The sequence below is a fragment of the Nematostella vectensis genome, chromosome 2, assembly GCF_932526225.1.
Source record: "Nematostella vectensis chromosome 2, jaNemVect1.1, whole genome shotgun sequence".
NCBI classification, from domain to species: Eukaryota; Metazoa; Cnidaria; class Anthozoa; order Actiniaria; family Edwardsiidae; genus Nematostella; species Nematostella vectensis.
In genome coordinates, this window is record NC_064035.1 from 2,715,000 (window position 1) to 2,742,063 (window position 27,064).

General features: G+C 41.1%; 3 protein-coding genes across 6 annotated transcripts; all 3 read right to left on the bottom strand.

The window, feature by feature from the left end:
- Window positions 1-1,541: 1,541 nt before the first annotated feature.
- Window positions 1,542-27,030, bottom strand: LOC5515576 (neuronal acetylcholine receptor subunit alpha-4). Of its 4 annotated transcripts, none has more exons than XM_048723822.1 (11): window positions 26,905-27,030; window positions 23,545-23,612; window positions 23,109-23,278; window positions 22,547-22,591; window positions 20,418-20,527; window positions 17,676-17,820; window positions 16,341-16,429; window positions 15,782-15,951; window positions 11,990-12,162; window positions 10,922-11,515; window positions 1,542-2,074 (listed from the first exon to the last, which is right to left on the bottom strand). In XM_048723822.1, the coding sequence occupies exons 2-10, from the start codon at window positions 23,603-23,605 to the stop codon at window positions 10,952-10,954; spliced, it is 1,527 nt and encodes a 508-aa protein (XP_048579779.1). In that variant the 5' UTR covers window positions 23,606-23,612; window positions 26,905-27,030; the 3' UTR covers window positions 1,542-2,074; window positions 10,922-10,951. The 4 variants fall into 4 exon arrangements, with proteins under 4 accessions (XP_048579779.1, XP_048579780.1, XP_048579778.1 ...); XM_048723823.1 differs by having other exon boundaries at window positions 26,893-27,001; XM_048723821.1 differs by lacking the exon at window positions 26,905-27,030 and adding an exon at window positions 25,230-26,588.
- Window positions 2,058-3,165, bottom strand: LOC125561105 (neuronal acetylcholine receptor subunit alpha-4-like). Its single transcript, XM_048724396.1, has 2 exons — window positions 3,082-3,165; window positions 2,058-2,621 (listed from the first exon to the last, which is right to left on the bottom strand). Exons 1-2 carry the CDS (start codon window positions 3,163-3,165, stop codon window positions 2,058-2,060), a joined length of 648 nt encoding a protein of 215 aa, XP_048580353.1.
- Window positions 4,821-6,140, bottom strand: LOC5515575. The gene has a single exon (XM_032385222.2). It carries the CDS (start codon window positions 5,905-5,907, stop codon window positions 4,963-4,965), a length of 945 nt encoding a protein of 314 aa, XP_032241113.1. The 5' UTR covers window positions 5,908-6,140; the 3' UTR covers window positions 4,821-4,962.
- Window positions 27,031-27,064: the final 34 nt, after the last annotated feature.

A 27,064-nucleotide genomic window follows, 5' to 3' on the forward strand; every position in this document is an offset into this window, starting at 1 on the left:
GACGCCCTGGGTCCCCGAGGATGACAATGCCTGATGACAATGCCTGAGTTGAGTGGGCTCCCTGTGATTCGACTCACGGCAAAACTTCTACATTTGTTTGTTCCTCTTGCATTTTCAGGGTTGCATCGGGGCTCACCTTTGAATCGAACCTGATATTTTCATTCCCTCTATATGTGAATGTGTGGCTCAGAGTCTGAAAAACTTTGACTTCCAGGAAAACTAAACCCAAATCCCTTTGTAGTCGTTTTGATTGGCTGTTCTTAATAATCGTGGAAGCGTTTTAAAGCCAGAAACTTGTTATTTAGGCTAAAAATCGACAAAACTGGAGACAGCCGTGTAGCTAGTTTTTTTTTCTCCTTTACCGGAAGCCGTGCAAGTAGACACAGCGTATAGGGCAAGATACTGGCATGCTGCACCGTCAAGAACCAAGAGGCTCAGCGACTTTGTTTCTGTCAAGTATTTAAATGTTTTGTAATTGTTCCTGTAATTCAGTCCTATGGCTGCGATAGGAATAAATAAACACATTAGATAGACAAGAACGCAAAAAAAGCGAAGGACTAAAGCGAAGATTGTTCTTATCTTGTGTTAAATATACTCATAAAATGCAATAGGAATTCTGTATTGTTCTTGGACGTCAGTGAATTATTAATACAAGTTTCATTTTTTTGTGACCTTCGGCCTTCGGCTCGAGGTGGTAAAAGCGCTTTCGTATGACATCGCATAAATGCTGCATATAGATAAATCTTAGAATTATTTGCCAGGTATTGTTGTAAAACGATAAAGTAATAACTATTTAAAACTTTGAACCGCATATCGACGATTTTAACGCGATTTTAACAACGATATAAGAGGTTTCTTAAAAGTTTGAAACAATTTGTAGACTTTCTATTTTAGCTCAGCGCTAAAATAGAGCCTCGATCTGATGTAGTCTTGGATGCTTATTGGGCCTTTAATAAACGATACAGACCGGGAACCAAATTATACGAGGTAGAACGTGTACTCAGGACCGTGTACTCAAGGCTGTCATAAATTTTCTTTTGCTGTGCCTGCAGTGTCCGTGAACAGAGGTATATACCATGGTAATATGGCCAGACTACTAAGTTGTAAACTTAGTTGTAAACATGGAGAATATATCGGGGATCAAAGTTGCTTCTTTACCGGATTTACGGGACATTTTTATGACTTTTTGCTGCGCAAAAAAAAAAAAAAAATTAAAAACAAGAAATAAGGCCTTTATCATTGATATTTGGCGGCCTTGTTATACTTCCAGGAAAGACATTAGAAAGACCACAAACTGGGGAGCGTTTTGAAAGGTCGATGTAAGTTGTGAGTAGCATATATTTCTCGTTATTTTGAATCCTTCGGGTAACCTCTCAAAGAAACAAAATTTAAAGCAACTAGCATAAGTAAATTACACTGACGCTGTAAATAATTTTTAGGGGTCGGCACTGAAAATACGGTGTCGTTTATTAAAGATAATAAAGATTTATTCTGCTATGGCCCGCCAGTCTGTGGCATTTAATTAAGACGCGCACGCAACATCGTGAAAACGGTTTTTATTGTTGAATAACAATGACTAGTTTTTAATGATCTCATACAATCGATGATTTGAAAGTCAAAAACGAGCGAAAAATATCTTTTAGGACGTGTGCAAAATAGTTACACAGACGGTTTTATAGTTCTTTGTTATGGTACAAATTGGCAAATTTAATTTCATTAAAGAAAATTAATTTTGCTATTAAGCCGATGAGTGTCTTTTGCTGCTTTTGTAAACTACACGTACTTTCTTAAAATTATTTATTAATTTGTTTATTGTTAGAAAGCATTGTCTCTAAGAGTAGTCACTGCTAGATCAGGGTTTATTTCGTCCCCAGTCGATTCAGTTTACTCTAGAAACAGAGGCGGACACTTCCGTGACGACGGGCTTGAAACAGGGGCGATAGTTTCCTAACTTGTGACACGAAACTTGAATCAAACCAGGCAAGAGATATAATTTTGGGCCAAAGTGGTGAGCTCAACGCCCGTCCGATGAATAGTATGTCTTACGTATCAAGGGCTTAGTAATATCTGTTGATTGGAGCAGCCAAGAACACTGCTAGAGTAGCTGCCACGAAAACAATAAGAAACACCCACAAGAAGAATTTATCTAAGATAACAGCGGCCTTCTTCCAATCCTCTAGTTTGCTGTCGATGTTATCTCTTTCTTTAAGGATCTCTGCAATTCTTTGAACATCCTTTTCCATGGGGCTGGTTCTAAGTGTTTCACCACGGTAGATAACACTTCTGTCAGATAGATGGTGTTGAGCCATCTTGCAGTTCTGGCAATGAGAGGAAGTACTGAGGTGCGGGTACCCTGCCTTGTGGTCGATGCATGCCACATTGTATTGTGAGCCCACTTTCGGTTTATTACTATCACCATGGACAACCTTGCTACGGGACTGTTCGTGGGTTCCTAGGTTTGTGGGCGTGGTGTCCGTGGGGGAGAGGGATGGCAGTTTCCCAGTCAGTCGGAATAGAATGTCGAATATCAGATACCGGAGCCAGAGAGGCATGGCTGTACGATGAGCTTGTCGATAATAACATCGAAGGACAACGCACGTGCTTGCAAGCGATAGCCCAACCTGAGAAAAAGTATATAGTGATTTTGTTAAAACATGCATTGGCTGATGTGTAGCATCCAGCTGATACATATCACTCTAGCACTTTATTAAGCTGTGCGAAAAACATCTCAAAGCAGCTCTGACATGATACGATATAATATATTTGATTAGAGCACCGTAAACCCGTAAGTACATGCTTGTTAAGAACTCTAATAGAATAAAATAGACCCCTCGGTAGTAGATCTACCGCTGTTTATATTTTGTGGGTATAAAAACAGATAGCTTGACTGGCAGCCAAGAACGACAACAGAAAATTGGGAATAAAAATTGAAACGATAAGAAGCATTAGGAAAATTGGAGGGTAAAGCCACGCCTAAATGGTCATTATCTTGCTCCGGTGGTATTCATGCCCACATCCTACAATCAGGCTAACCAATCACTCTGCAAAATTAGAAAATAACTAGAATTTGAAAACTGTTACCATGAACATCGCTGTGGTGTAATAGATGCTGATGAGAGGCACGACCTCGGCCACAGGTGGCATGACCTCCGACACTAGTAGCATGTAGACAGTCTGCGCCAGAAGACTGGTCACCACAAGCGTGATACGCTCGCCAGACTCAGGAGGGAGTATGTACAACAGCAGGGTCAGGCCTGGGAAGGGCAAAACACAGCAGGGTAAGGCCTGGGAAGGGCAAAACACAGCAGTGTAATTCTTGGGAAGGGCAAAACACAGCAGGGTAATACTTGGGAGGGTCAAATGGAGGCAAAACACAGCAGGGTAATGCTTGCGAGGGTAGAATGGAGGTAAAACACAGCAGGGTAATGCTTGCGAGGGTAGAATGGAGGCAAAACACAGCAAGGTAATGCTTGGGAGGGTAGAATGGAGGCAAAACACAGCAGGGTAATGCTCGGGAGGGTAGAATGGAGGCAAAACACAGCAAGGTAATGCTTGGGAGGGTAGAATGGAGGCAAAACACAGCAGGGTAATGCTTGGGAGGGTAGAATGGAGGCAAAACACAGCAGGGTAATGCTTGGGAGGGTAGAATGGAGGCATACCACAGCAAAGTAATGCGTGGGAGGGTAGAATGGAGGCAAAACACAGCAGGGTAATGCTTGGGAGGGTAGAATGGAGGCAAAACAAAGCAAAGTAATGCTTGGGAAGGGGAAAACACAGCAGGGTAATGCTTGGGAGGGTAGAATGGAGGCAAAACACAGCAGGGTAATGCTTGGGAAGGTAGAATGGAGGCAAAACACAGCAGGGTAATGCTTGGGAGGGTAGAATGGAGGCAAAACAAAGCAAAGTAATGCTTGGGAAGGGGAAAACACAGCAGGGTAATGCTTGGGAGGGTAGAATGGAGGCAAAACACAGCAGGGTAATGCTTGGGAAGGTAGAATGGAGGCAAAACAAAGCAAAGTAATGCTTGGGAAGGGGAAAACACAGCAGGGTAATGCTTGGGAGGGTAGAATGGAGGCAAAACACAGCAGGGTAATGCTTGGGAAGGTAGAATGGAGGCAAAACACAGCAGGGTAATGCTTGGGAAGGTAGAATGGAGGCAAAACACAGCAAGGTAATGCTTGAGAGGGTAGAATGGAGGCAAAACACAGCAGGGTAATGCTTGGGAGGGTAGAATGGAGGCAAAACACAGCAGGGTAATGCTTGGGAGGGTAGAATGGAGACAAAACAAACCAGGGTAATGCTTGGGAGGGTAGAATGGAGGCAAACCACACAGTTGCTATTATGCACGGGTCACTGCATGTACACTGCATTGAATTGGAGGTGAATAATACTTCAAAGGTCTGTGGGTAAACTGGCTCAGTTTTTCGCTAGATGCACACACATGGATTCTGATTGAAATTTAAATTTTCATATACAGAGCCTGGGACTATGCTAGCGCCTAGTACATACCTGTCAACTCTCCCGCATTAGGCGGGAGTCTCAAGATTTTGTACCCCTTCTCTCGCTCTCCCGCGTTGAGCACCTAATCTCCCGCTTTTTAGCGATTTTTTCGCTTCCGAAAAATTATTCTATAGAAAATCGTCATTTTGCCTCTTTTCTATTAAGATATTTTAACAATAATTCCCTTGCGTAGCGCAATTTATCTAACAATCTTGTGAGATCTATAAGTGGATTTGTTCGTGGAGCTTTCTATACGGCAAACGCCTGCAAGGTTTAACCCACCCCACCCCTCCCGGAAAAAAAAAATATACCCCACCCCTCCCTCAAAACATTTCTCAAGCCTTGAGATTTTCGGAGGTTGACAGGTATGTAAGTATGAACTGATCAAAACTGAAGTTATTCACGGATGGTTGGTCTTGGGCTTCCATCTGTAGAGTCCCAAACAAAAATAGTAATTTGTTCTTAGAGGTTGTCTATAATGGTGGTGCTATTTAAATCCCTCTCCAGTATAAAAAGACTCCATGTTCTCCGAGCTGTTGGGTCATCATGTTGACACTTTTGAGCAAGATCCTTGTCACAAAACACTTCGAAATGGAATGCTCCTTGAATCACCCCCATTGCCACTCTCAGTTGCTGCTTCAAGTGTGCTCGAAGGTGGACTGGGTCTGCGGTGTACACTGTACACGTCCACAGGTATACCGCACGCGCAGCCAGCCGACCATGACTAAATGACTCTGGAAAAGTGTCGAGGGATGTTTGCACAGCGAACATTCGATCATCTTTTAGGAATATTAAGTCGAAGTTTGTTTGCTCACCTACTTTGAACACTTCCCAGTTTATTAGAGCATCACCTTTCAGAAATAGCGCGTCCACTGCACCTTTATTTTTTATTATGTTCCCCTTAACTTCTCCCTTACTATAAGGCGATGGTACAATGTTGTCCGTTGTTTCAAGGAATGCATCTAGCAGGCCCTTTCCAATTTCCCCCTTTAGCTCCCATTGTATATGAGCCAATTCGTAAAACACTTGAGACCCCATTTTCAAGTGAACTAACACGCCATTATTGTCAGCAGTCATTCTCATTACCCTTACTTTGGGATACTTTTCCTTGACAAACTTGCATTTTTCTTTTTCGAGCTTTCTGTAGACACCTTGCCCGCGATAGTCCGGATTCACTCTGCCTGCCTGAGATAAAAGCGTCTTTCCATTGTCAATCAGCCAAGCAGAAGTCAGACCAATGATTTGTTCCCCGGCTACCGCTACAAAAACGTGCCGGTTTGGCTGACGTAGCCACACATGGTAACACTGTGGAAGGTAGTCAAACCCTTCGTAGATGCCTTTTGACATTTTCACCACTTGCATATAGTCGCTTTCGAGTGCTAAGCGTACTTTGATTGTTTCGTCCATCGTCAAGCTGTTAAGAAATTTATGAGCTTTTCATATGCATGATTTGCTTCCTTGATGTTTTTGGTCAGCGGATGCTTTTAAACGGCTTTTCAACTGCCGACATACACCTTTTGCTGTTCAATAACTGGAAAGGGACATTCATTTGTGCCAAACTTGTATCGTTAACGTGCATTGTACGTTCATCAACATCGCACGAAACATCCTTATTGTGACTCGACTTTCAATAACAATGATTGAATATGCGCGAACATTCAATAGCATCAACGGACAATCAATAACGCAATTGGGCATTCATTAGGGATGGAATGAACATTCTTTGCATGCAATCGAAAATTCAATTACACGTTTGGACAATCAGTAGTGTTTATTGACAATCAGTTATAAAAAATAGAAAATTCATTAGTGCTATTAACATAAACAAAGACAATAAGCCTTTTCAGACAAATTTCATTATAGTAACTATTTTTCTCTTTTATTTAAACAGTGGGCTCCTAAAATTAAGAGAAATATAGACCTATAAATAATTTTTAACACAAAAACAAGACAAACAAACAACAATTTTTGTGGAGGGTTTATCAAAGCAAAAAATATATACTCACTCGTTCGCTATAGAAAAAGAGAAAACGTTTGTATGAGAAATGCCGCCAAGAAACCCCTCGAACACAGGGAAGAGCTAGAAGAGGGGAGAGGGCGTACCGCCAAGTATGTGGTCAAATTGGAAGAAATATCACAGTCACTTTGGCTATTTTGCCCACTAACGGTCTTATCTTCCACTTTTCTATCATCGGGGGAATGAATTCACAAAGATTCAACGACTTCACAAACACGACTGAATCTTTACCCCAACGAAAACGTCATTTTTTATTTACGACGGTGTACCAGCGCACCATAACCCACTAGATACCGTCCCAAACACTGAGCTAAAAAGTTACCGCCCTACAGCCCATTTCTCAACATCGGAGGCTACAACATAGGAACAGTCACGGGAGCGAAATGTGGGCAATGGTTTCGTTTTATGCAAACCTATATACCTCGCTGTGTTAATAGCACTAATGAATTTTCAATTTCGCATAACTGATTGTCATTAAACTCTACTGATTGTCCAAACGTGCAATTGAATTTTCATTGCGCGCAAAAGAATTTTCGTTCCAATCGAATTGAATGTTCTAGGGCGTTATTGTTTCTCCGTTGATGCTAATGAATGTTCACGAATATTCAATTATTGTTATTGAAAGTCGAGTCACGCTAAATGATGTTTCGTTTGATGTTGATAAACGTACAATACACGCTATCGATGTAACTTTTGGCACAAATGAATGTCCCTTTCCCGTTAATGAACAGCAAAAGGTGTATTAGGTTAAAGCACCATTGGCAACCAAAGCGATTGTTGTTGTTTTGAAATAGCGCCATTGTCTTGCGAGCGATTTGATTGTAGGACTAAAATACGCATAATTATTCACTACCGACACTCGAGGTGCGTGTTTCATCTTGTTTTCGCCGGTGAAGAAAGCTTTTCAGCCACTGTTTCCACAGTATTTAGGAAGACAAGAACTAACGTAACGAAGAAACGACCAAGCAATGCGTGCTTAAGGATAACGATCATTGATAAATAAAGATTGATGTTATCGGGAAAGATGTTGGTTTATTCCACACGATCACTCAAACTCGAAACTATTCTTTGTTTTATCACTGATAAGTACTATAAGCTGTAATTAAAACTCTAGGTTAATAACCATGAAGCGAGAAATCGAGGAGAATATAGGAATAATATATTTCATTGCTATGATTTGCAAATTCGACTAACGACAAAACTTCTACATTTGTTTGTTCCTCTTACATTTTCAGGGTTGCATCGAGGCTCACCTTTGAATCGAACCTGCTATTTTTATTCCCTCTATATGCGAATGAGTGGCTTAAACTCTGAAAAACTTTGACTTCCAGGTCTATCCAGGAGAACTAAACCCAAATTCCTTTGTAGTCGTTGTGATTGTTATCACGCAATGCGTACAAGATTCCCTATAGGCAAAATACTGGCATCGACACGAACGCAAAAAAGCGAAGGACTAAAGCAAAGATTGTTCTTATCTTGTGTTAAATATACTCATAAAATGCAAAAGGAATTCTATATTGTTCTTGGACGTCAGTGAATGATTAATACAAGTTTTACCACAGGTAGCCCAGGCTCACGGCAAGTGTAGGTTTATTACAGAGTTTGTATGAGCGTACAGAGTTTGTATGAGCGAACAAATCTCGTTGAAATAAATATGCTGATTTGAAAATAAAACAGGAACTTGACGTTGCTGCTACTCAAACCCGCCATTTTTTGCCATTCTAAGCTGTTTTAGCCGCTGCGAATTCCCGTCGCCTTCTGTATATAAAAGAGAAAAGGTTGCAAACTCCGACAACCACCAAATTTGTGCTCAACAAACCCACCGATCCTTTCAAAATCAAGACTCGCACGGCAAAATAAACCTCGCAGAATCATGGCACACAGCGTGGAAGTTACATGTGGAATCAGTGATCCTTATGAGATAATAAGCTTATTCAATTTGTTTTTTAATTGGGAAATAGTGATCTACTTGTGTTTCCAGTTTGTCGTTTCTTAAAAGAAACGACAAACTGGACGTTTTAAAAAACGCCGATAAACTCAGAAACCGGAATGTCACCCGGTAAACATTTTCGGGTGTTTCTTCCAAAATCTTAATTGCCCGCTAACTTACGGGAAATCGCTTCATGTTCTAGTTGTGTCGAGTTGTAGAAAGTTTTCATCACAGAGAAAACCATTCCACTGCCCGGTAAAAAGTGGGCCAATCAAGGCTTACATCATTCTATCAGATTTCCCTCAAACCAATCAGGTTTCATCTCTGTCAAATGATTTGACATTTAGCTGTCGCAGTGCGCATAAAAATATAAACAGCTTTGCGAAATATTAGAAGTTTTTCTACAAAATGAGACTATATGTACTTTTTCTTTGTCTTTTTTTCGAAAAATGTCGATACCACAGCAATTTTTGAGGTGCAAGTTGTCTACAGACATCGACAAAACTAGGATTTCAATAACTATTTAGCCAATCTATTCCTAAACTTTAAAAATTATAATTTACTTGTCTGGAACCCACATCGACACGCTACGCAAAAGCTTTGTTTTGATAAACACTTTTCCTCGCCAGGATGTTCGAAAACTTTTCTAAATTACCGGTAATTGCCGGGTCTGTTAGGTTACCGGGAGAGTTTTTGGGATAATTTTCGGGCAAAGCAGCGTGTCTGAAAAATGTGTTCATACTTTGCCGAGTATTTGCGGGCCGCTTGTTGCATAGCTTTTCAGGCTAAAAGTCATCGCTTGGCTGTTCTTAATAATCGTGGAAGCGTTTTAAAGCCAGAAACTTGTTATTTAGGCTAAAAATCGACAAAACTGGAGACAGCCGTGTAGCTAGTTTTTTTTTCTCCTTTACCGGAAGCCGTGCAAGTAGACACAGCGTATAGGGCAAGATACTGGCATCGACACGAACGCAAAAAAAGCGAAGGACTAAAGCGAACATTTTTCTAATCTTGCGTTTAATATACTCATAAAATGCAAAAGGAATTCCGTATTGTTCTTGGACGTCAGTGAATTATTAATACAAGTTTTACGAACCTTTTTACATACTTCAATTTTTTGTGACCTTCGGCCTTCGGCTCGAGGTGGTAAAAGCGCTTTCGTATGACATCGCATAAATGCTGCATATAGATAAATCTTAGAATTATTTGCCAGGTATTGTTGTAAAACAATAAAGTAATAACTATTTAAAACTTTGAACCGCATATCGAAGATTTTAACGCGATTTTAACAACGATATAAGAGGTTTCTTAAAAGTTTGAAACAATTTGTAGACTTTCTATTTTAGCTCAGCGCTAAAATAGAGCCTCGATCTGATGTAGTCTTGGATGCTTATTGGGCCTTTAATAAACGATACAGACCGCGGGAGCCAAATTATACGAGGTAGAACGTGTACTCAGGACCGTGTACTCAAGGCTTTCATAAATTTTCTTTTGCTGTGCCTGCAGTGTCCGTGAACAGAGGTATATACCATGGTAATATGGCCTGACTACTAAGTTGTAAACTTAGTTGTAAACATGGAGAATATATCGGGGATCAAAGTTGCTTCTTTACCGGATTTACGGGACATTTTTATGACTTTTTGCTGCGCAAAAAAAAAAAATTAAAAACAAGAAATAAGGCCTTTATCATTGATATTTGGCGGCCTTGTTATACTTCCAGGAAAGACGTTAGAAAGACCACAAACTAGGGAGCGTTTTGAAAGGTCGATTTAAGTTGTGAGTAGCATATATTTCTCGTTATTTTGAATCCTTCGGGTAACCTCTCAAAGAAACAAAATTTAAAGCAACTAGCATAAGTAAATTACACTGACGCTGTAAATAATTTTTAGGGGTCGGCACTGAAAATACGGTGTCGTTTATTAAAGATAATAAAGATTTATTCTGCTATGGCCCGCCAGTCTGTGGCATTTAATTAAGACGCGCACGCAACATCGTGAAAACGGTTTTTATTGTTGAATAACAATGACTAGTTTTTAATGATCTCATACAATCGATGATTTGAAAGTCAAAAACGAGCGAAAAATATCTTTTAGGACGTGTGCAGAATAGTTTCACAGACGGTTTTATAGTTATTTGTTATAGTACAAATTGGCAAATTTAATTTCATTAAAGAAAATTAATTTTGCTATTAAGCCGATGAGTGTCTTTTGCTGCTTTTGTAAACTACACGTACTTTCTTAAAATTATTAATTAATTTGTTTATTGTTAGAAAGCATTGTCTCTAAGAGTAGTCACTGCTAGATCAGGGTTTATTTCGTCCCCAGTCGATTCAGGGTACTCTAGAAACAGAGGCGGACACTTCCGTGGCGACGGGCTTGAAACAGGGGCGATAGTTTCCTAACTTGTGACACGAAACTTGAATCAAACCAGGCAAGAGATGTAATTTTGGGCCATAGTGGTGAGCTCAACGCCCGCCCGATGAATAGTATGTCTTACGTATCAAGGGCTTAGTAATATCTGTTGATTGGAGCAGCCAAGAACACTGCTAGAGTAGCTGCCACGAAAACAATAAGAAACACCCACAAGAAGAATTTATCCAAAATAACAGCGGCCTTCTTCCAATCCTCTAGTTTGCTGTCGATGTGATCTCTTTCTTTAAGGATCTCTGCAATTCTTTGAACATCCTTTTCCATGGGGCTGGTTCTAATTGTTTCCCCACGGTAGATAACACTTCTGTCAGCTAGATGGTGTTGAGCCATCTTGCAGTTCTGGCAATGAGAGGAAGTACTGAGGTGCGGGTACCCTGCCTTGTGGTCGATGCATGCCACATTGTATTGTGAGCCCACTTTCGGTTTATTACTATCACCATGGACAATCTTGCTATGGGACTGTTCGTGGGTTCCTAGGTTTGTGGGCGTGGTGTTAGTAGGGGAGAGGGATGGCAGTTTCCCAGTCAGTCGGAATAGAATGTCGAATATCAGATACCGGAGCCAGAGGGGCATGGCTGTACGATGAGCTTGTCGATAATAACATCGAAGGACAACGCACGTGCTTGCAAGCGATAGCCCAACCTGAGAAAAGTAAATAGTGATTTTGTAAGAACAATACTAGTTAAAACATGCATGGGCTTATGTGTAGCATCCAGCTGATACATATCACTCTAGCACTTTATTAAGCTGTGCGAAAAACATCTCAAAGCAGCTCTGATATGATACGATATAATATATTTCATTAGAGCACCGTAAACCCGTAAGTACATGCTTGTTAAGAACTCTAATATAATAAAATAGACCCCTCGGTAGTAGATCTACCGCTGTTTATATTTTGTTGGTATAAAAACAGATAGCTTGACTGGCAGCCATAAACGACAACAGAAAATTGGGAATAAAAATTGAAACGATAAGAAGCATTAGGAAAATTGGAGGGTAAAGCCACGCCTAAATGGTCATTATCTTGCTCCGGTGGTATTCATGCCCACATCCTACAATCAGGCTAACCAATCACTCTGCAGAATTAGAATATAACTAGAATTTGAAGACTGTTACCATGAACATCGCTGTGGTGTAATAGATGCTGATGAGAGGCACGACCTCGGCCACAGGTGGCATGATCTCAGACACTAGTAGCATGTAGACAGTCTGCGCCAGAAGACTGGTCACCACTAGCGTGATACGCTCGCCAGACTCTGGAGGGAGTATGTACGACAGCAGGGTCAGGCCTGGGAAGGGCAAAACACAGCAGGGTAATGCTTGGGAGGGTAGAATGGAGACAAAACACAGCAGGGTAATGCTTGGGAGGGTCGGACGGAGGCAAAACACAGCAGGGTAATGCTTGGGAGGGTAGAATGGAGGCAAGACACAGCAGGGTAATGCTTGGGAGGGTCGGACGGAGGCAAAACACAGCAGGGTAATGCTTGGGAGGGTAGAATGGAGGCAAAACACAGCAGGGTAATGCTTGGGAGGGTAGAATGGAGGCATACCACAGCAGGGTAATGCTTGGGAGGGTAGAATGGAGGCAAAATACAGCAGGGTAATGCTTGGGAGGGTCGAATGGAGGCAAAACACAGCAGGGTAATGCTTGGGAGGGTCGAATGGAGGCAAAACACAGCAGGGTAATGCTTGGGAGGGTAGAATGGAGGCAAAACACAGCAGGGTAATGCTTGGGAGGGTCGAATGGAGGCAAAACACAGCAGGGTAATGCTTGGGAGGGTAGAATGGAGGCAAAACACAGCAGGGTAATGCTTGGGAGGGTAGAATGGAGGCAAAACACAGCAGGGTAATGCTTGGGAGGGTCGGACGGAGGCAAAACACAGCAGGGTAATGCTTGGGAGGGTAGAATGGAGGCAAGACACAGCAGGGTAATGCTTGGGAGGGTCGGACGGAGGCAAAACACAGCAGGGTAATGCTTGGGAGGGTAAAATGGAGGCAAAACACAGCAGGGTAATGCTTGGGAGGGTCGAATGGAGGCATACCACAGCAGGGTAATGCTTGGGAGGGTAGATTGGAGGCAAAATACAGCAGGGTAATGCTTGGGAGGGTCGAATGGAGGCAAAACACAGCAGGGTAATGCTTGGGAGGGTCGAATGGAGGCAAAACACAGCAGGGTAATGCTTGGGACGGTCGAATGGAGGCAAAACACAGCAGGGTAATGCTTGGGAGGGTAGAATGGAGGCAAAACACAGCAGGGTAATGCTTGGGAGGGTAGAATGGAGGCAAAACACAGCAGGGTAATGCTTGGGAGGGTCGAATGAAGACAACACAGCAAGGTAATGCTTGGGAGGGTAGAATGGAGGCAAACCACAGCAGGGTAATGCTTGGGAGGGCCGAATTGAAGCATACCACAGCAGGGTAATGCTTGGGAGGGTAGGATGGAGGCAAAAACACAGCAGGGTAATGCTTGGGAGGGTAGAATGGAGGCAAAACACAGCAGGGTAATGCTTGGGAGGGTAGAATGGAGTTAAATCGCAGCAGGGTAATGCTTGGGAGGGTAGAATGGAGGCAAAACACAGCAGGGTAATGCTTGGGAGGGTAGAATGGAGGCATACCACAGCAGGGTAATGCTTGGGAAGGTCGAATGGAGGCAAAACACAGCAAGGTAATGCTTGGGAGGGTAGAATGGAGGCAAAACACAGCAAGGTAATGCTTGGGAGGGTAGAATGGAGGCATACCACAGCAGGGTAATGCTTGGGAGGGTAGAATGGAGGCAAAACACAGCAGGGTAATGCTTGGGAGGGTCGAATGGAGGCAAAACACAGCAGGGTAATGCTTGGGAGGGTAGAATGGAGTTAAATCACAGCAGGGTAATGCTTGGGAGGGTCGGACGGAGGCAAACCACAGCAGGGTAATGCTTGGGAGGGTCGAATGGAGGCAAAACACAGCCTAGAGAACACAGCAATAGAGGCAAAATGCAGACTGTGAATCTGCTAGTTTAGGTAGTTAGAATTAGGGTACGTCAGTTTATTGTCAGTTATTTAAAGTCCATATAACCTTTCAGAGTTGATAACCTTTGTCAATTCTTTATATTTTCATTTTCCAAATGGTATGTCGTTCGTATGGACCCTGTAAAACACGCATTCGCGCGAATAATTCAAATCTGTAGTATTGAGGTATTTTGGTCAACCTTCGGAAAAAAGGCCTTGAACTGAAAGGCCCGGGTCAAGTCATTTGTGACGTAGATCGAGATGTCAACCAAATTACATGAGACCAAAAACTGGAAATCGACTCTGCCAAATTTTCGTCTTTAATAAGACTTCTTCAGGGCAGACTGAAGAAGGTGAATCGTTACAAGCTTATTTACATCAGAATAGTGGCGCGAGACGCAAAAACATTACAACTGACAAAAACGCGCATTTTCTAGAATAGCGCGCGCTATGGATAAAAAGAATTTACACATCTACTCTACGTGGGTTCCTACTACAAAAAAAGTCATCACTATTAAGACCCCGCGGGTAGATAGACTTAAGCCGATAAGCCCACTGGCCTTCCCTTTCCCTAAGCTGAGCCTCAGAGTTACACTTATCTATAAGTTGTACCATAACAGTTTTTGGTGTATTGTATTCATTGGGTTCATTCATTCAGTTTGGACTTTTTGATTCTATCCAAATTACAGGAGAAAACATATGCGCGCGCTTAACCGCTTCCCGTCTACATGTCTTCTTAGTTATTGCTGAAGAACGTTGTGGTTACAACTTTTGCCGTCATCTTTATATCTTAACCTGGTAGTCAAATGATTATTTAACTTCAGGGAACAAATCTGCAAAATTCAGCAGATATTTTTTATTCTTTGAATTGTTTTTGCATTGTGCGCGCGCGCTGCATTCGCAATCAAGAATGGCGACATTCTCACGAGCGCGCGCTGTTTTTGAAACCTACAACAAAACGATATTTTCTTTTTTCGCATACAATTCTCGACTTTAAATTATTCTTCGCTTCATTGTGGGTAGAATTGTAATAGAAAACAATTCGCCAATATTTTGTTGTATTGCCTTCTCTGAATTTTAACGGATTTAAGGAAAATACGTTGTTTCAGATTTTCCCGCCAAACTTAGAATTATTCACTCGATTCAATCTCCTCTCGTGCGGCCAGGAAAATTTTCAAAGATCTGTAGAAAATTCAAATTTCAATAAAATTCAATTCCCTTTTTAGAATTTGAAAGTTTATCTATGCTTTGTTTTGGCTAGATTGATATAAGTGAAAGGTTTTAAGAACTTTAATCACCGTATTAGTAGCAGGGGTTGGGGCACTGGGGGCACGTGCCCTCCTAATATTTTCAAAAATTATAAGTAAAAAAACAAGTAGGGGCGTGGCTGTGCCCGTCAACGTTTTCGTAATGTTTCTGTATTGTGCCCCTCTGATATTTCGATATGCCTGCTAACACGGCACTGGTAAGTAAAGTTTTGACAGGTAATTAGTGGACTTTAGAAGCACACTAGCATACACACATTTACACCAGTCGGGCCAAGGCGGGACGCTAGCACAGTCTATTACCCGTGCAGTTCGGCAACCATGGACAGCTGAGGCAAACCGGCTATGCCATGCTGACGAGTCCTAATAAGGACGAAACAGCTGTCCATGGTTGCCGAACTGCACGGGTAATAGACTGTGCTAGCGTCCCGTCTTGGCGCGACTGGTGCCAATGTGTGTATGCTAGTGTGCTTTTAAAGTCCACATTTAAGTAATTAGTGTGAGTAAATAGGTATTACACGACCACATAGTTATGCTGTAAATTCTCTCGTGTTTAGATAAATATCAATATTATTATTACTGAGAAGGGCACAAGTTGGAAGGAAGCATGTTGTATGCTGCATGTACGACCCCCACTTTGTAAACCGACTTACCTGTGATTAAGAAGCATGGTATTAGCATATTCATGTAATAGAAGAGCGTCAATCGGCGGATTTTTAGCGTAAAAGTCACGTCCGGGTAGGGTTCTACGCAGCAGTCATAAAACATGACATTACGATTTGCTGACACACCCGTAAGCTCCCATTCTCCATTACTAACGAACCTATAAAAACATGATAGACTATTAAGATTAGTTAGGTTGGGTTAGGGTAGTTGAATCTTCTTGGCTATAGATGGCAATGGTAGATTACAATGAACGCCGCGGGGTGATGGTCCTGATTAGACTCAATAGAGCATTACCCTCCTAGTTCTTGCATCTTTCGGGTTATTGCTCCTCGTCCATTGATAAAACACAATTTCCAGTTTCATTTTAGACGTGTTGAATGGGATGTAACTTTACATCAAAGTATCACTACATTCACTTTTATCCTCATGAGTTAATATGGCACTCTACGAGGTTGTCAGTGCGAAAAGTGCCTCAGCATGTTGAACAACAAGGTAGGCTATAAAAACGTTTGTCTAAAACATCTTCACTTTGTTTAATCAGCTTACTTGTCTATGCCAATGTCTGTGCCGTTCTCGGGGACGATGTTTAGTCGTAAGCCGTCGTAGGTCCACGAACCAAACTTTAGAATGCAACTCTTAATGAGAAATACAACACTGTAAATTGAGAGTGGGGAAGGTACCAGGGCTCAAACCCGGTTCAGGGCAGCTCGTCTGGGATAAAATAAAAGGGGTAAAAAAGTTTGGGACAGTAAATCCCTCGTCTTCAGGGATAGGACGTTAAGCTCGAGATCCCGTCTCACACTGCAGATTACCCTGTATTGGGGAAGTTTAGAAAATAAACCCCTTCTGGCGTGGGATATCGGCGGATAAAGCCCAAGGATGAGAAATGGTGCGAAAAATAAGCAGTTGGCCGAGAAGCGAAGATTCGATGGCACCTGTGAAATAAATTTTGAGGACCATTTCTCATCCGCGGACATTATCTGCCGATATCCCAGTGGGCCAAAGGGCACAGATATCACATTGGTTGGACGTTATCGCCTGATATTTGTCCGGTGAAAATGTGCACGTGAGTCGTATTGACCAATGAGCGCGCGTGGAAATTTGTTACTGGGAGATAAGACATATATGTATGCTCGGGGCACCCGCTGTAGCAACTTCAGTGACAAAGCACTCACACACTACTTCAGTGACAGTACTCACACACTATTTCAGTGACAGTACTCACACACTACTTCAGTGACAGTACTTAAACACTATTTCAGTGACAGTACTCACACACTACTTCAGTGACAGTACTCACACACTACTTCAGTGACAGTACTCACACACTACTTCAGTGACAGTACTCACACACTACTTCAGTGACAGTACTCACACACTACTTCAGTGACAGTACTCACACACTACTTCAGTGACAGTACTCACACACTACTTCAGTGACAGTACTCACACACTACTTCAGTGACAGTACTTACACACTACTTCAGTGACAGTACTCACACACTACTTCAGTGACAGTACTCACACACTACTTCAGTGACAGTACTCACACACTACTTCAGTGACAGTACTTACACACTACTTCAGTGACAGTACTCACACACTACTTCAGTGACAGTACTCACACACTTATGATTGTAAACTGCGTGGAGTTGTCAATATCTACAAACTGACAAGTTAAGTCGGTCACATGTGAAGGCGCACTTTCGAGCTCATCTCTTTTAATGTTAATTTGCGCTATACCAATGCTAGACATTTTATTTATTGTGAACGTATTGCGCCTCATAAGCGCGCTTCTTATTCTATGGCCTAGCACCTTTTAAGCTACTTTTAAAGCGTACTAAAAAATTGCATACTTTGTATACAGATCACGTAACCCACCTGCTCGTCAAATGGGAAATAAGCTACGTCAAACTTGCAGGTGCTCTTGAAGATGATAGGCGCGAGCCACAAGCTTGAACCATCAAATTTCAGTTGAACCTTGGTGTAAAATCGATCCAGAGCCCCATCCGTATCACGGTCTGCACTAAGAAAGTTGGAAAAGTAAATTACTCAGTAACGGCTCATTTCTCTCCAATGATAGCAACTTGTTATCTCACTTTATCTCATTTTATTGATTTGTGTACTTGTTTTTCGAGACTGGTGAGTCAAAGTGATTTCTATTACTTGTTTAGCCTGCTTGCAGGCGGTACTCGGTGTTATTATCGCGGAAAACCCTCTCCGTTCGGTGATCGGGCGCCATCTTATATTTTAAGACGCGTGGTTCCTGAGGGGGTGGCGCCCGATCACCGAACGGAGAGGGTTTTCCGCGATAATAACACCGAGTACCGCCTGCAAGCAGGCTATTACTGTTATGAAGGAATTGTTAATCAATGCAAAAGTCGTTTCCGACACGTCAGATATTTACTTTCACTTTCCATTCGACATTTCACTTATTTGCTTTATGTGGATCTCTTCATTGTTTGACTAAGCATGCGTAGTTACTGTTCAGCAAAACAGGTTTTATATTTGCCAGGCTAAAATAATAGTTTAACGATTACTTTTATCCTTAATCTTACCGCTGTTACATTACTTAATTTTGCATATTACTATAGTCAAACTATTCCTTTTATACTGCTCTTGCTATTTCTATCGAAGGAATTTATTCTAAGTCATTTATTATTTCATCGTTGATTTTCTCCCCAAAGTCAACACCCGATCTTCTATTCTTACATCATCCTTTAAACCAGTTTGACCAGTTTATTAATGAGATTAGTATAAATTGAGCAGCATAGTAACTAGCTCTAGGATTGTACTGTAACTGTTGCGAGGACACTACACGGCAGTGCTCTAGGTTGGTTTAGTCAGGACTCTCTAAAGTTGGCTTCGTCAACTTTCCGGGAAAGAGATGTTCCTTCACTACCTTCCAAAAGTACTTGCCTTCGTACAGCCAATCTCCCGCTAGCCAGTGGTAGCTCTACCATTTGTAAACACTCAAGCGGTGCAATAAAGAACAAAGAAGACGGTCAACCCTTGCTCAGCATGTACGATCCCCGGCTACCCCCAATACCATAAAAGAACCACCCAAAACCTCGTAACACTGGCGGAGAACCCACTGGGTAAGCTGTTGGCCACAGAAAGTCTTCTTTTAAGGAGTTGACAAAACACAAATCAACCGGACACGTCATCAGTTCAACTAACAAGAAAAAAAAAAGAAAAGAAACAAGAAGAACTTTGGGAAGCTATCAAAAGGAATAGCAAGAATAAAAACAGATAAGTGAAGAGAGACCTCGAAAAGAGCAAGAACAACAGCGAAAAAAAAAAACCTCAAGCTTTACCATAAAGTAGCAAGAAGAACTCTGTGTATGGCAAATTGATCACAGATTAACTCGTAGGAATATAGATAAGTATAGTATCACTACTGATCACAGTGTCGATCGTTTTTTTTATTGATTACAGTTTTGTCTTATATCAGTTTCCTTTCCTTTTCCATATCGTTTTGAATTAAATATCTTTATTTCTCCAGCTTAGCAAATATTATAGCTTATTTAGCTTGTCGTTCGCCATTTGAACAAAAAAAGGAGTTTGAAGTATAATTCTATCTTTACAAGTTGTTTCAGAAGTATTTTAAATGCATTCAAGATAATTTTCAAAGAGCCAAGTTTACATATATGTATATTTTTCAAGAAGCAGATACGAATATCTATGATGACAAGCAAGTTATTGATGGAAGAAGAAAATTACGAATTTATATATGCTCATTGTGGCAAAACGTTAAGTCGAATTACGATTATATTTTCTAAAGATTGGATGACTCATATTTTTATTTAATTTCAACTCGAGGACGAGTTTTCTCAAAGGAAGGACGAGTGTTATGAAGGAATTGTTAATCAATGCAAAAGTCGTTTCCGACACGTCAGATATTTACTTTCACTTTCCATTCGACATTTCACTTATTTGCTTTATGTGGATCTCTTCATTGTTTGACTAAGCATGCGTAGTTACTGTTCAGCAAAACAGGTTTTATATTTGCCAGGCTAAAATAATAGTTTAACGATTACTTTTATCCTTAATCTTACCGCTGTTACATTACTTAATTTTGCATATTACTATAGTCAAACTATTCCTTTTATACTGCTCTTGCTATTTCTATCGAAGGAATTTATTCTAAGTCATTTATTATTTCATCGTTGATTTTCTTCCCAAAGTCAACACCCGATCTTCTATTCTTACATCATCCTTTAAACCAGTTTGACCAGTTTATTAATGAGATTAGTATAAATTGAGCAGCATAGTAACTAGCTCTAGGATTGTACTGTAACTGTTGCGAGGACACTACACGGCAGTGCTCTAGGTTGGTTTAGTCAGGACTCTCTAAAGTTGGCTTCGTCAACTTTCCGGGAAAGAGATGTTCCTTCACTACCTTCCAAAAGTACTTGCCTTCGTACAGCCAATCTCCCGCTAGCCAGTGGTAGCTCTACCATTTGTAAACACTCAAGCGGTGCAATAAAGAACAAAGAAGACGGTCAACCCTTGCTCAGCATGTACGATCCCCGGCTACCCCCAATACCATAAAAGAACCACCCAAAACCTCGTAACATTACTTCTTATACTCGACTGGTGAGTCGAAGAGGGTTGTCTTACTTGTTATACAGGATAAGGTCTGGCCGCCATACGCGCAAGGGATCTACATTGATCGACGTCAGGTTTCCAAAGTGAGTCGGATCCCAGGTCAGAAGGGGGTTGTTCCATTTCTTTGAAGTGTTAAAAGATGATTATATTGGCAGTTGTAGGGCTAGTAAATGGCGAGCATGCGGTCAATTGTGAGCTAAACTTGGGAAAAAGAGCTAAAAGAACTTGGATGATCTTAGGTGGTCTTGGTTGAGGGGGTGTCTACAAAACGAAGACCTAAAACCTAATACCTAAAACCTGTGACCCCAAAAGCTACGACCCCAAAAGCTAGGACTCCCAAAAAATTTCAGTTATTATTTACGCTGTGTCTACTTTCACGGCTTCCGGTAAAGGAGGGGAAAAAAACTAGCTGCACGGCTGTCTCCAGTTTTTTAACGTTTTTTAAGCATAAATAACAAGTTTCTGGCTTTAAAACACTCCCACGATTATTTAGAACAGCCAAGCGACGATTTTTAGCCTGAAAAGATATGCAACAAGCGGCCCGCCAATACTCGGCAAAGTATGAACGAAGCATGCATCGTTCATTATGTGCCGAGCATTCGCATGTCGCCTTTTTTCAAGCTCGAAGCCATCGTTTGACGGTTCTAAATAACGGTGGGAGGTTTTTAAAATCTAAAACTTTTCATTTTGGCTAAATGGCAAAAAGAAAAAAGGGAAGTGCATCTACTTTTTTTCTCTTTGCACAGCTGTTATGGCGAAAACGAGAAGTGTCGAACTCCAGGCTACATTCATGCTGTGCCGAGCATTTGCGGGTCACTCAATGCACAGCTTTTCAATCTAAAAAACATCTCTTGGCTTTTCTTAATAATCGTGGAAGCGTTTCAAAGTCAGAAACTTGTTATTTAGGCTAAAAATCGAGAAAATGGGAGACAGCCGTGCAGCTAGTTTTTTTTCCTCCTTTAAAAATTGTAGTTGCACACATTTTTCAGACACGCTGCTTTGCCCGGAAATTATCCCAGAACTCTCCCGGTAACCTAACAGACCCGGCAATTACCGGTAATTTAGAAAAGTTTTCGAACATCCTGGCGAGGAAAAGTGTTTATCAAAACAAGGCTTTTGCGTAGCGTGTCGATGTGGGTTCCAGACAAGTAAATTATAATTTTTAAAGTTTATGAATAGATTGGCTAAATAGTTATTGAAATCCTAGTTTTGTCGATGTCTGTAGACAACTTTCACCCCAAAAATTGCTGTGGTATCGACATTTTTCGAAAGAAAGACAAAGAACAAGTACATATAGTCTCATTTTGTAGAAAAACTTCTAATAATTTCGCAAAGCTGTTTATATTTTTATGCGCACTGCGACAGCTAAATGTCAAATCATTTGACAGAGATGAAACCTGATTGGTTGGAGGGAAATCTGATAGAATGATGTAAGCCTTGATTGGCCCACTTTTTACCGGGCAGTGAAATGGATTTCTTTGTGATGAAAACTTTCTACAACTCGACACAACTAGAACACGAAGCGATTTCCCGTAAGTTAGCGGGCAATTAAGATTTTGGAAGAAACACCCGAAAATGTTTACCGGGTGACATTCCGGTTTCTGAGTTTATCGGCGTTTTAAGAAATGACAAACTGGAAACACAAGTAGTTTCCTTTTTCTCAACTAAAAAACAAATTGAATAAGCTTATTCTCTCATAAGGATCACTGATTCCACATGAAACTTCCACGCTGTGTAGCCCTTTTGGGAAACAAGGCAGGCTAAATAATAAAGGCAAAATTTTGGGGTCGTAGCTTTTGGGGTCACAGGTTTTAGGTTTTAGGTCTTCGTTTTGTAGACACCCTTGGTTGAGGGGTAAGAAATTGCCCTTATTCTTCAAGTTGTGTGTGTCGGGTTGAGTGATCAAATTAAATGAAGGAAAACTGAGTAGTGCGTTATGTCTATGCCTTATGTACACACTTGAACTTGAGAACATAAAACAGCACGTGCTTATGTCGCCAGTGTGCATCGCACTTTCAGTGCAAATGGTCTCATATCACCAAGGCAAACGATCTTCTAGCATCCACCAATGTCGCCATCTGTGTTCTCTTTTAGTTTGAATACCTTCAAAGACTTTTCGAACACACTAGAAGGACGCTCACCTGACGAACCCACAAATTTGAAATGAGGATTTGGTTTCTTTCATCCTGCAAAGCGAAATATATATTTCGATTAAGTGTTGTTTGCTCCCTTGCAATGGTAATGCCTAGTGCACACTAGTGATATAACGGTATAACGGTATTGGCGCGCGCACTCTGTTTAGCCCGACATAACGACGTGGACATAACGAAATAAGAGAAAAAACATGTTTTTTATGTCAAAATTTCAAACCATTCACACTTGAACATACGAAGATAAGAGTGCGCGCCCCCATGTCGTTATGTACCTAGTGTGCAATAGGCATAAGCATCTTTCATGCCAAAGTAAACTGCAATAATTGTAAAATATATCTACAACTAAACAAGACATAAGTTCATGCTATCCTATCGCCCGTGATTTTGTATTTGTTCATTTGGTGTTGGCCCGACTCGCTAATTCAACAAAATTTTGTTTTCTCCTCCGCCTTTTTTCTTCACAAACCGAAAGAGAAATCCGATAGATCTAAGCTTTTAAATGCCCTGTGCGACAATCGGTCTTCCAAATCCCTAATCCGCCTTTACGTACCAGGTCGATAATCTGATGGAGGGAAACGCCCAGTTGTACAGTGACCGATGATGTAGCTTTAAGGACCGGGCGAACACTTGGGTTGTAATTTGAAAACAGATCCTTCAAAAGTTTGTTTTCGTAGCCATCGCCTAAGCGGCTAGCGGGCTTGTGAGGGCTGGCGCATGAACCTATGACAAAAAGATACCCTTGTCAGAACATTAATGGGGAGGGGAAGGGCGTAGGAGGGAGGGTTAATGTGATGGATCTGCGGCATCATTGTAGAAACAAGGAAATAAATTACCACAGGGTTGTTGTGTGCCTCTAAAGACAGAGCTGTTTCGCTAAAAATCAGCTCTAATTCGCCCTAAAAGAATAGAAAGAAGAAAAGGGATAACGGGATGGTGAAAAAGCTACAGAAACAATAATCGGTGAATGACCCCTAATTTGTTTTCACCTGTAGATAACAACCACAAGAGACAAGTCGACACAGTCACGGCGTGTAGAGCAGGTTCCATCGAGTTCCTACAAGAAAGAATTTGGCACATGCTTATACATTAATTTGACTAGAAATCTTTTATTCCAGGAGACCCTCGATTAGCAACCAAAATATTCGAATTTAGTTATATAGTAAGCAATTTTCTATTATGGCTCGGCCACATGAGCTATGTTATATTGGATCATTTAAATGTGGTTTAAGGTCGGCATGATCTAGTCACTAATTGCTATACGTTTAGACAAGTCACGTTTTTAAAAGTTTATAAATGAAAAGCATGAATGTTTCAGAAGATGAATTTTATTTATCTGAAAATAAAGTTGTGCACCCTGCTATGCTGGCGAGTGGAGCATTGAAATGTCAGCTTGCCAATCACGCGATAAAATATAAAAGCCATTATTTAAAGTCAAAACCCTATTCCAATGAATACACTTTTGTTCTGTAAAACCCTTAAGCAAAATGATACAACGATAACGCTCAAAGCTACAATTATAGTATTTCGTGCATAGCCTCCGGCAGGGCTATCTAAACCATTTAGAACTCAGCTGTGTTCATGGTTCAGCCAACTTATCATAAAGATATTCTTTGGCTGAAAAAACCCTTTTGCCTAACTTTTTGTCTTTTTGAATTCCGCTGCAACCTTAAGCCGACTGTGCAAATGTGCAGCTTTTTCTACACTATTTAAGATGATGTTTCAGAGTGCTGTTTCAGATAAAGATCGATAGTGCGTTTTTTCTATTGTCGGTAAACTGTTGATGGTGTTTCTCGACAATTCGTGGACAGGTGGATGGGCTTTTAAGCTATGGTAAATCGTGAAAGAGACAAGCCATTGCCACCACCCACCATTTTCATTGATCGGCGTAAATCGTTAAAATGCAAATCGTTAAAATGGCTCTTTCATCTGGTCTTGACTCTTTACCGTGCTACCATCCATATCACCATCGAGCCCCCTTACCGTCAGCTTGACTTCTATTTCCCCACCGAACCCTAACCCACCCATAAAACAGAGCAGCAAGTTACAAAGCAAATTCAGGCTTGGAGATAAAAATAGGGGCTGACTTGATCCAAAAAAAATAAATATTGGACTTTGGGCACGCATGAGATGTCCATGTGAATAAATAGAGAATCACGGGTAGCGCTATAAAAATACTAATTTTTTATATTTTTTTCTATTTTTCTTTAAATACTTACATCTCCCCAAACATGATAAAAAGCACCATCCACATTCTTCTCCTGGAAATAGTATTTTGGAGGACTTGTAATCGTTAGCTTTTTGGGCCCCATTGGTAATTCCAGTCTCAAAAAATACGTTTTTTGTGCTTTTTATCATCTCTGTTATTTCTAGGGCGAAAGGAAGATATGGAAATATCCGATTGTGTCTGTAGAGATTAGCCATTTTGTTGTTGTTCTTGTTGTTGTTCAGTTTTTAAATAAAGCTGACGGCTCAATAGCAGCTATATGAGCGCTCAGGTTTATTTAAAAAAAAAATGACCAAGTCATTTTAAATTCTGTTTCATTTTAGGTATTAGCTATATATAAAAGTACCCAAATGAGGCAGAATCTGAGAGGACATCGTCTTTAGGCCCAATAAGACCAAAAGGAACGCAAATGTAAAGATGTAACTATAGAGTAATGATATGGCTTACCCCGTTCTCTTATCGGTACCGTGGCGTTTTACATTCGCGTCTTGCAGGCGTATGTCTTGAAGTGAGTTTGTCTCGATAGCCTAATCCATCAATCTGTTTTCCCATTTGTCCTAACACAGCTGTCTACTCATGAAATGAATCGCACAAAAAAATCTGCGGCGATAGGAATTGCCTAGAGGGAAAGAGGAAGCTTATAGATCACTTAGCAATCCTACTTAGCATATTTTTGTCTGGGCCAAAGGCTCAAGAAAAATGAAATTCATCCGTATATCCGAAGTCCTTCAAATTCCTTTTGCTCTTTAATTACATCGAGTAATCTGGTAATAGGAGTAATAGTCTAAGACGGATTGTTTAGAGATTCGAGTAATGCTTTTAAATTATTGTCACTAAAAAAGCTGATACCTACAGAGATCAAAGAAAATCAATATCAAAGTTTCCTTGATATAAAAATGTGTATAGATTTCAGCCGCGTACACATGGGGTATGTAGGTGCGCGCGCAACCCCCTTGGCCGTCGAAAAATGGGTCATTCTTCCGTGAATGGGGTCTGCTAAAATCAATATAGATTCTCGTCGAATTGAGGTGCTTTGATCCGATCAAGGAACCTCAATTCGATGTGATCTGTTTGTGACATCTCAGATACGCTAGCTGATTCCGTAGCCACAATCGCCGTGGTCTGGCCCTCTCCGCTTCTCTCTTCGCTCCTTGGTGTCTCAATTCTCATTGATTCCGTCGATTGTTCTCTTACATTTGGGCTTGATGTTTCGCTCGCTGCGCAATTCTTCTGCTACGCTTTCTTCCAGACTCCCTGGTCCAATGACTTCAGGACACGTTAAACTCTACGGAAAGTTTTTCTATGACGCTGTCCATTTTTTCGTTTACAGAGGAGTGCTTCACTTTGAAGCACTCCTCTGGGCCTTTTGAAAGTTCAGTGGATGTGTTGACGATTGAATCGTCTTGATTCTTCTCTGGATGGCTCTCTTTATGTCGTTTTAAAAACTCCCCTGCTTCTTCTTGCTTCTTAAAACCTTTGCACCTTCCTTCTGGTTTCTCAAATTAAAGTAGCTTGCAATTTTCCCAGTTCGGTAATCCCACATTTCCCGCTTGTCCACCATACATAGAAGTTTTTAGCCATAACTCGTTTCTGTTGGCGACTGACTTACATCGATATTTCGCCGGGCTTCTCTACTCGAAGTAGCACGCCATTGCTCACCGATCACACGATATAATACCCCCCTTTCCCCTCCCCACATATTCACACACCCAAAAGCATACCTGTCAACTCTCTCACATTAGGCGGGAGTCTCAAGATTTTAGACCCCTTCTTCCGCTCTCCCGCGTTGAGCACCAAATCTCCCGCTTTTGAGCGATTTTTATCGCTTCCGAAAAATTATTCTACAGAAAATCGTCATTTTGCCTATTTTCTATTAAAATATTTGAAACAAAAATTCCCTTGCGTAGCGCAATTTATCTAACACCCTCGTGAGATCTATAAGTGGATTTGTTCGCGAGAGCTTTCTATACGGCAAACGCCTGCAAGTATAAACCCACCCCTCCACCAAAAAAATTCTCAAGCCTTGAGATTTTCGGAGGTATGCAAAAGCAATTCGTGGGTACGCCATCTGGATTAGGCTAAATGGTAAATTTTGCAGACCAGTCCCTACCTATACTCATACCTTTACACCATACATCAAAGCCAGCTAGAAAACGTTTTTAAGTTTTGCCAGTCTGCTTTTAGTGGTGAAAAACATTTGTGAAAAGATAACGTAGTACATAGATACACTGCTTGCTCTTACAATAAACATAACACGATCTGTGGAAACTGTGACGTCATAT

Bases quoted from the DNA above. Each gene is read 5' to 3' on its own strand.
- LOC5515575 (XM_032385222.2), bottom strand. From the start codon at position 5,907: ATGGACGAAACAATCAAAGTACGCTTAGCACTCGAAAGCGACTATATG.
- LOC125561105 (XM_048724396.1), bottom strand. From the start codon at position 3,165: ATGCTACTAGTGTCGGAGGTCATGCCACCTGTGGCCGAGGTCGTGCCT. The intron at 2,622-3,081 runs GTAACAGTTTTC...ACTTTTTCTCAG, and splicing joins ACACCACAGCGATGTTCATG to GTTGGGCTATCGCTTGCAAG.
- LOC5515576 (XM_048723820.1), bottom strand. From the start codon at position 24,809: ATGTGGATGGTGCTTTTTATCATGTTTGGGGAGAT. The intron at 17,821-20,417 runs GTAAGACAACCC...CAACTTTCTTAG, and splicing joins GACCTTATCCTGTATAACAA to TGCAGACCGTGATACGGATG. The intron at 15,952-16,340 runs GTAAGCTGATTA...ATGTTTTTATAG, and splicing joins ACAGACATTGGCATAGACAA to GTTCGTTAGTAATGGAGAAT.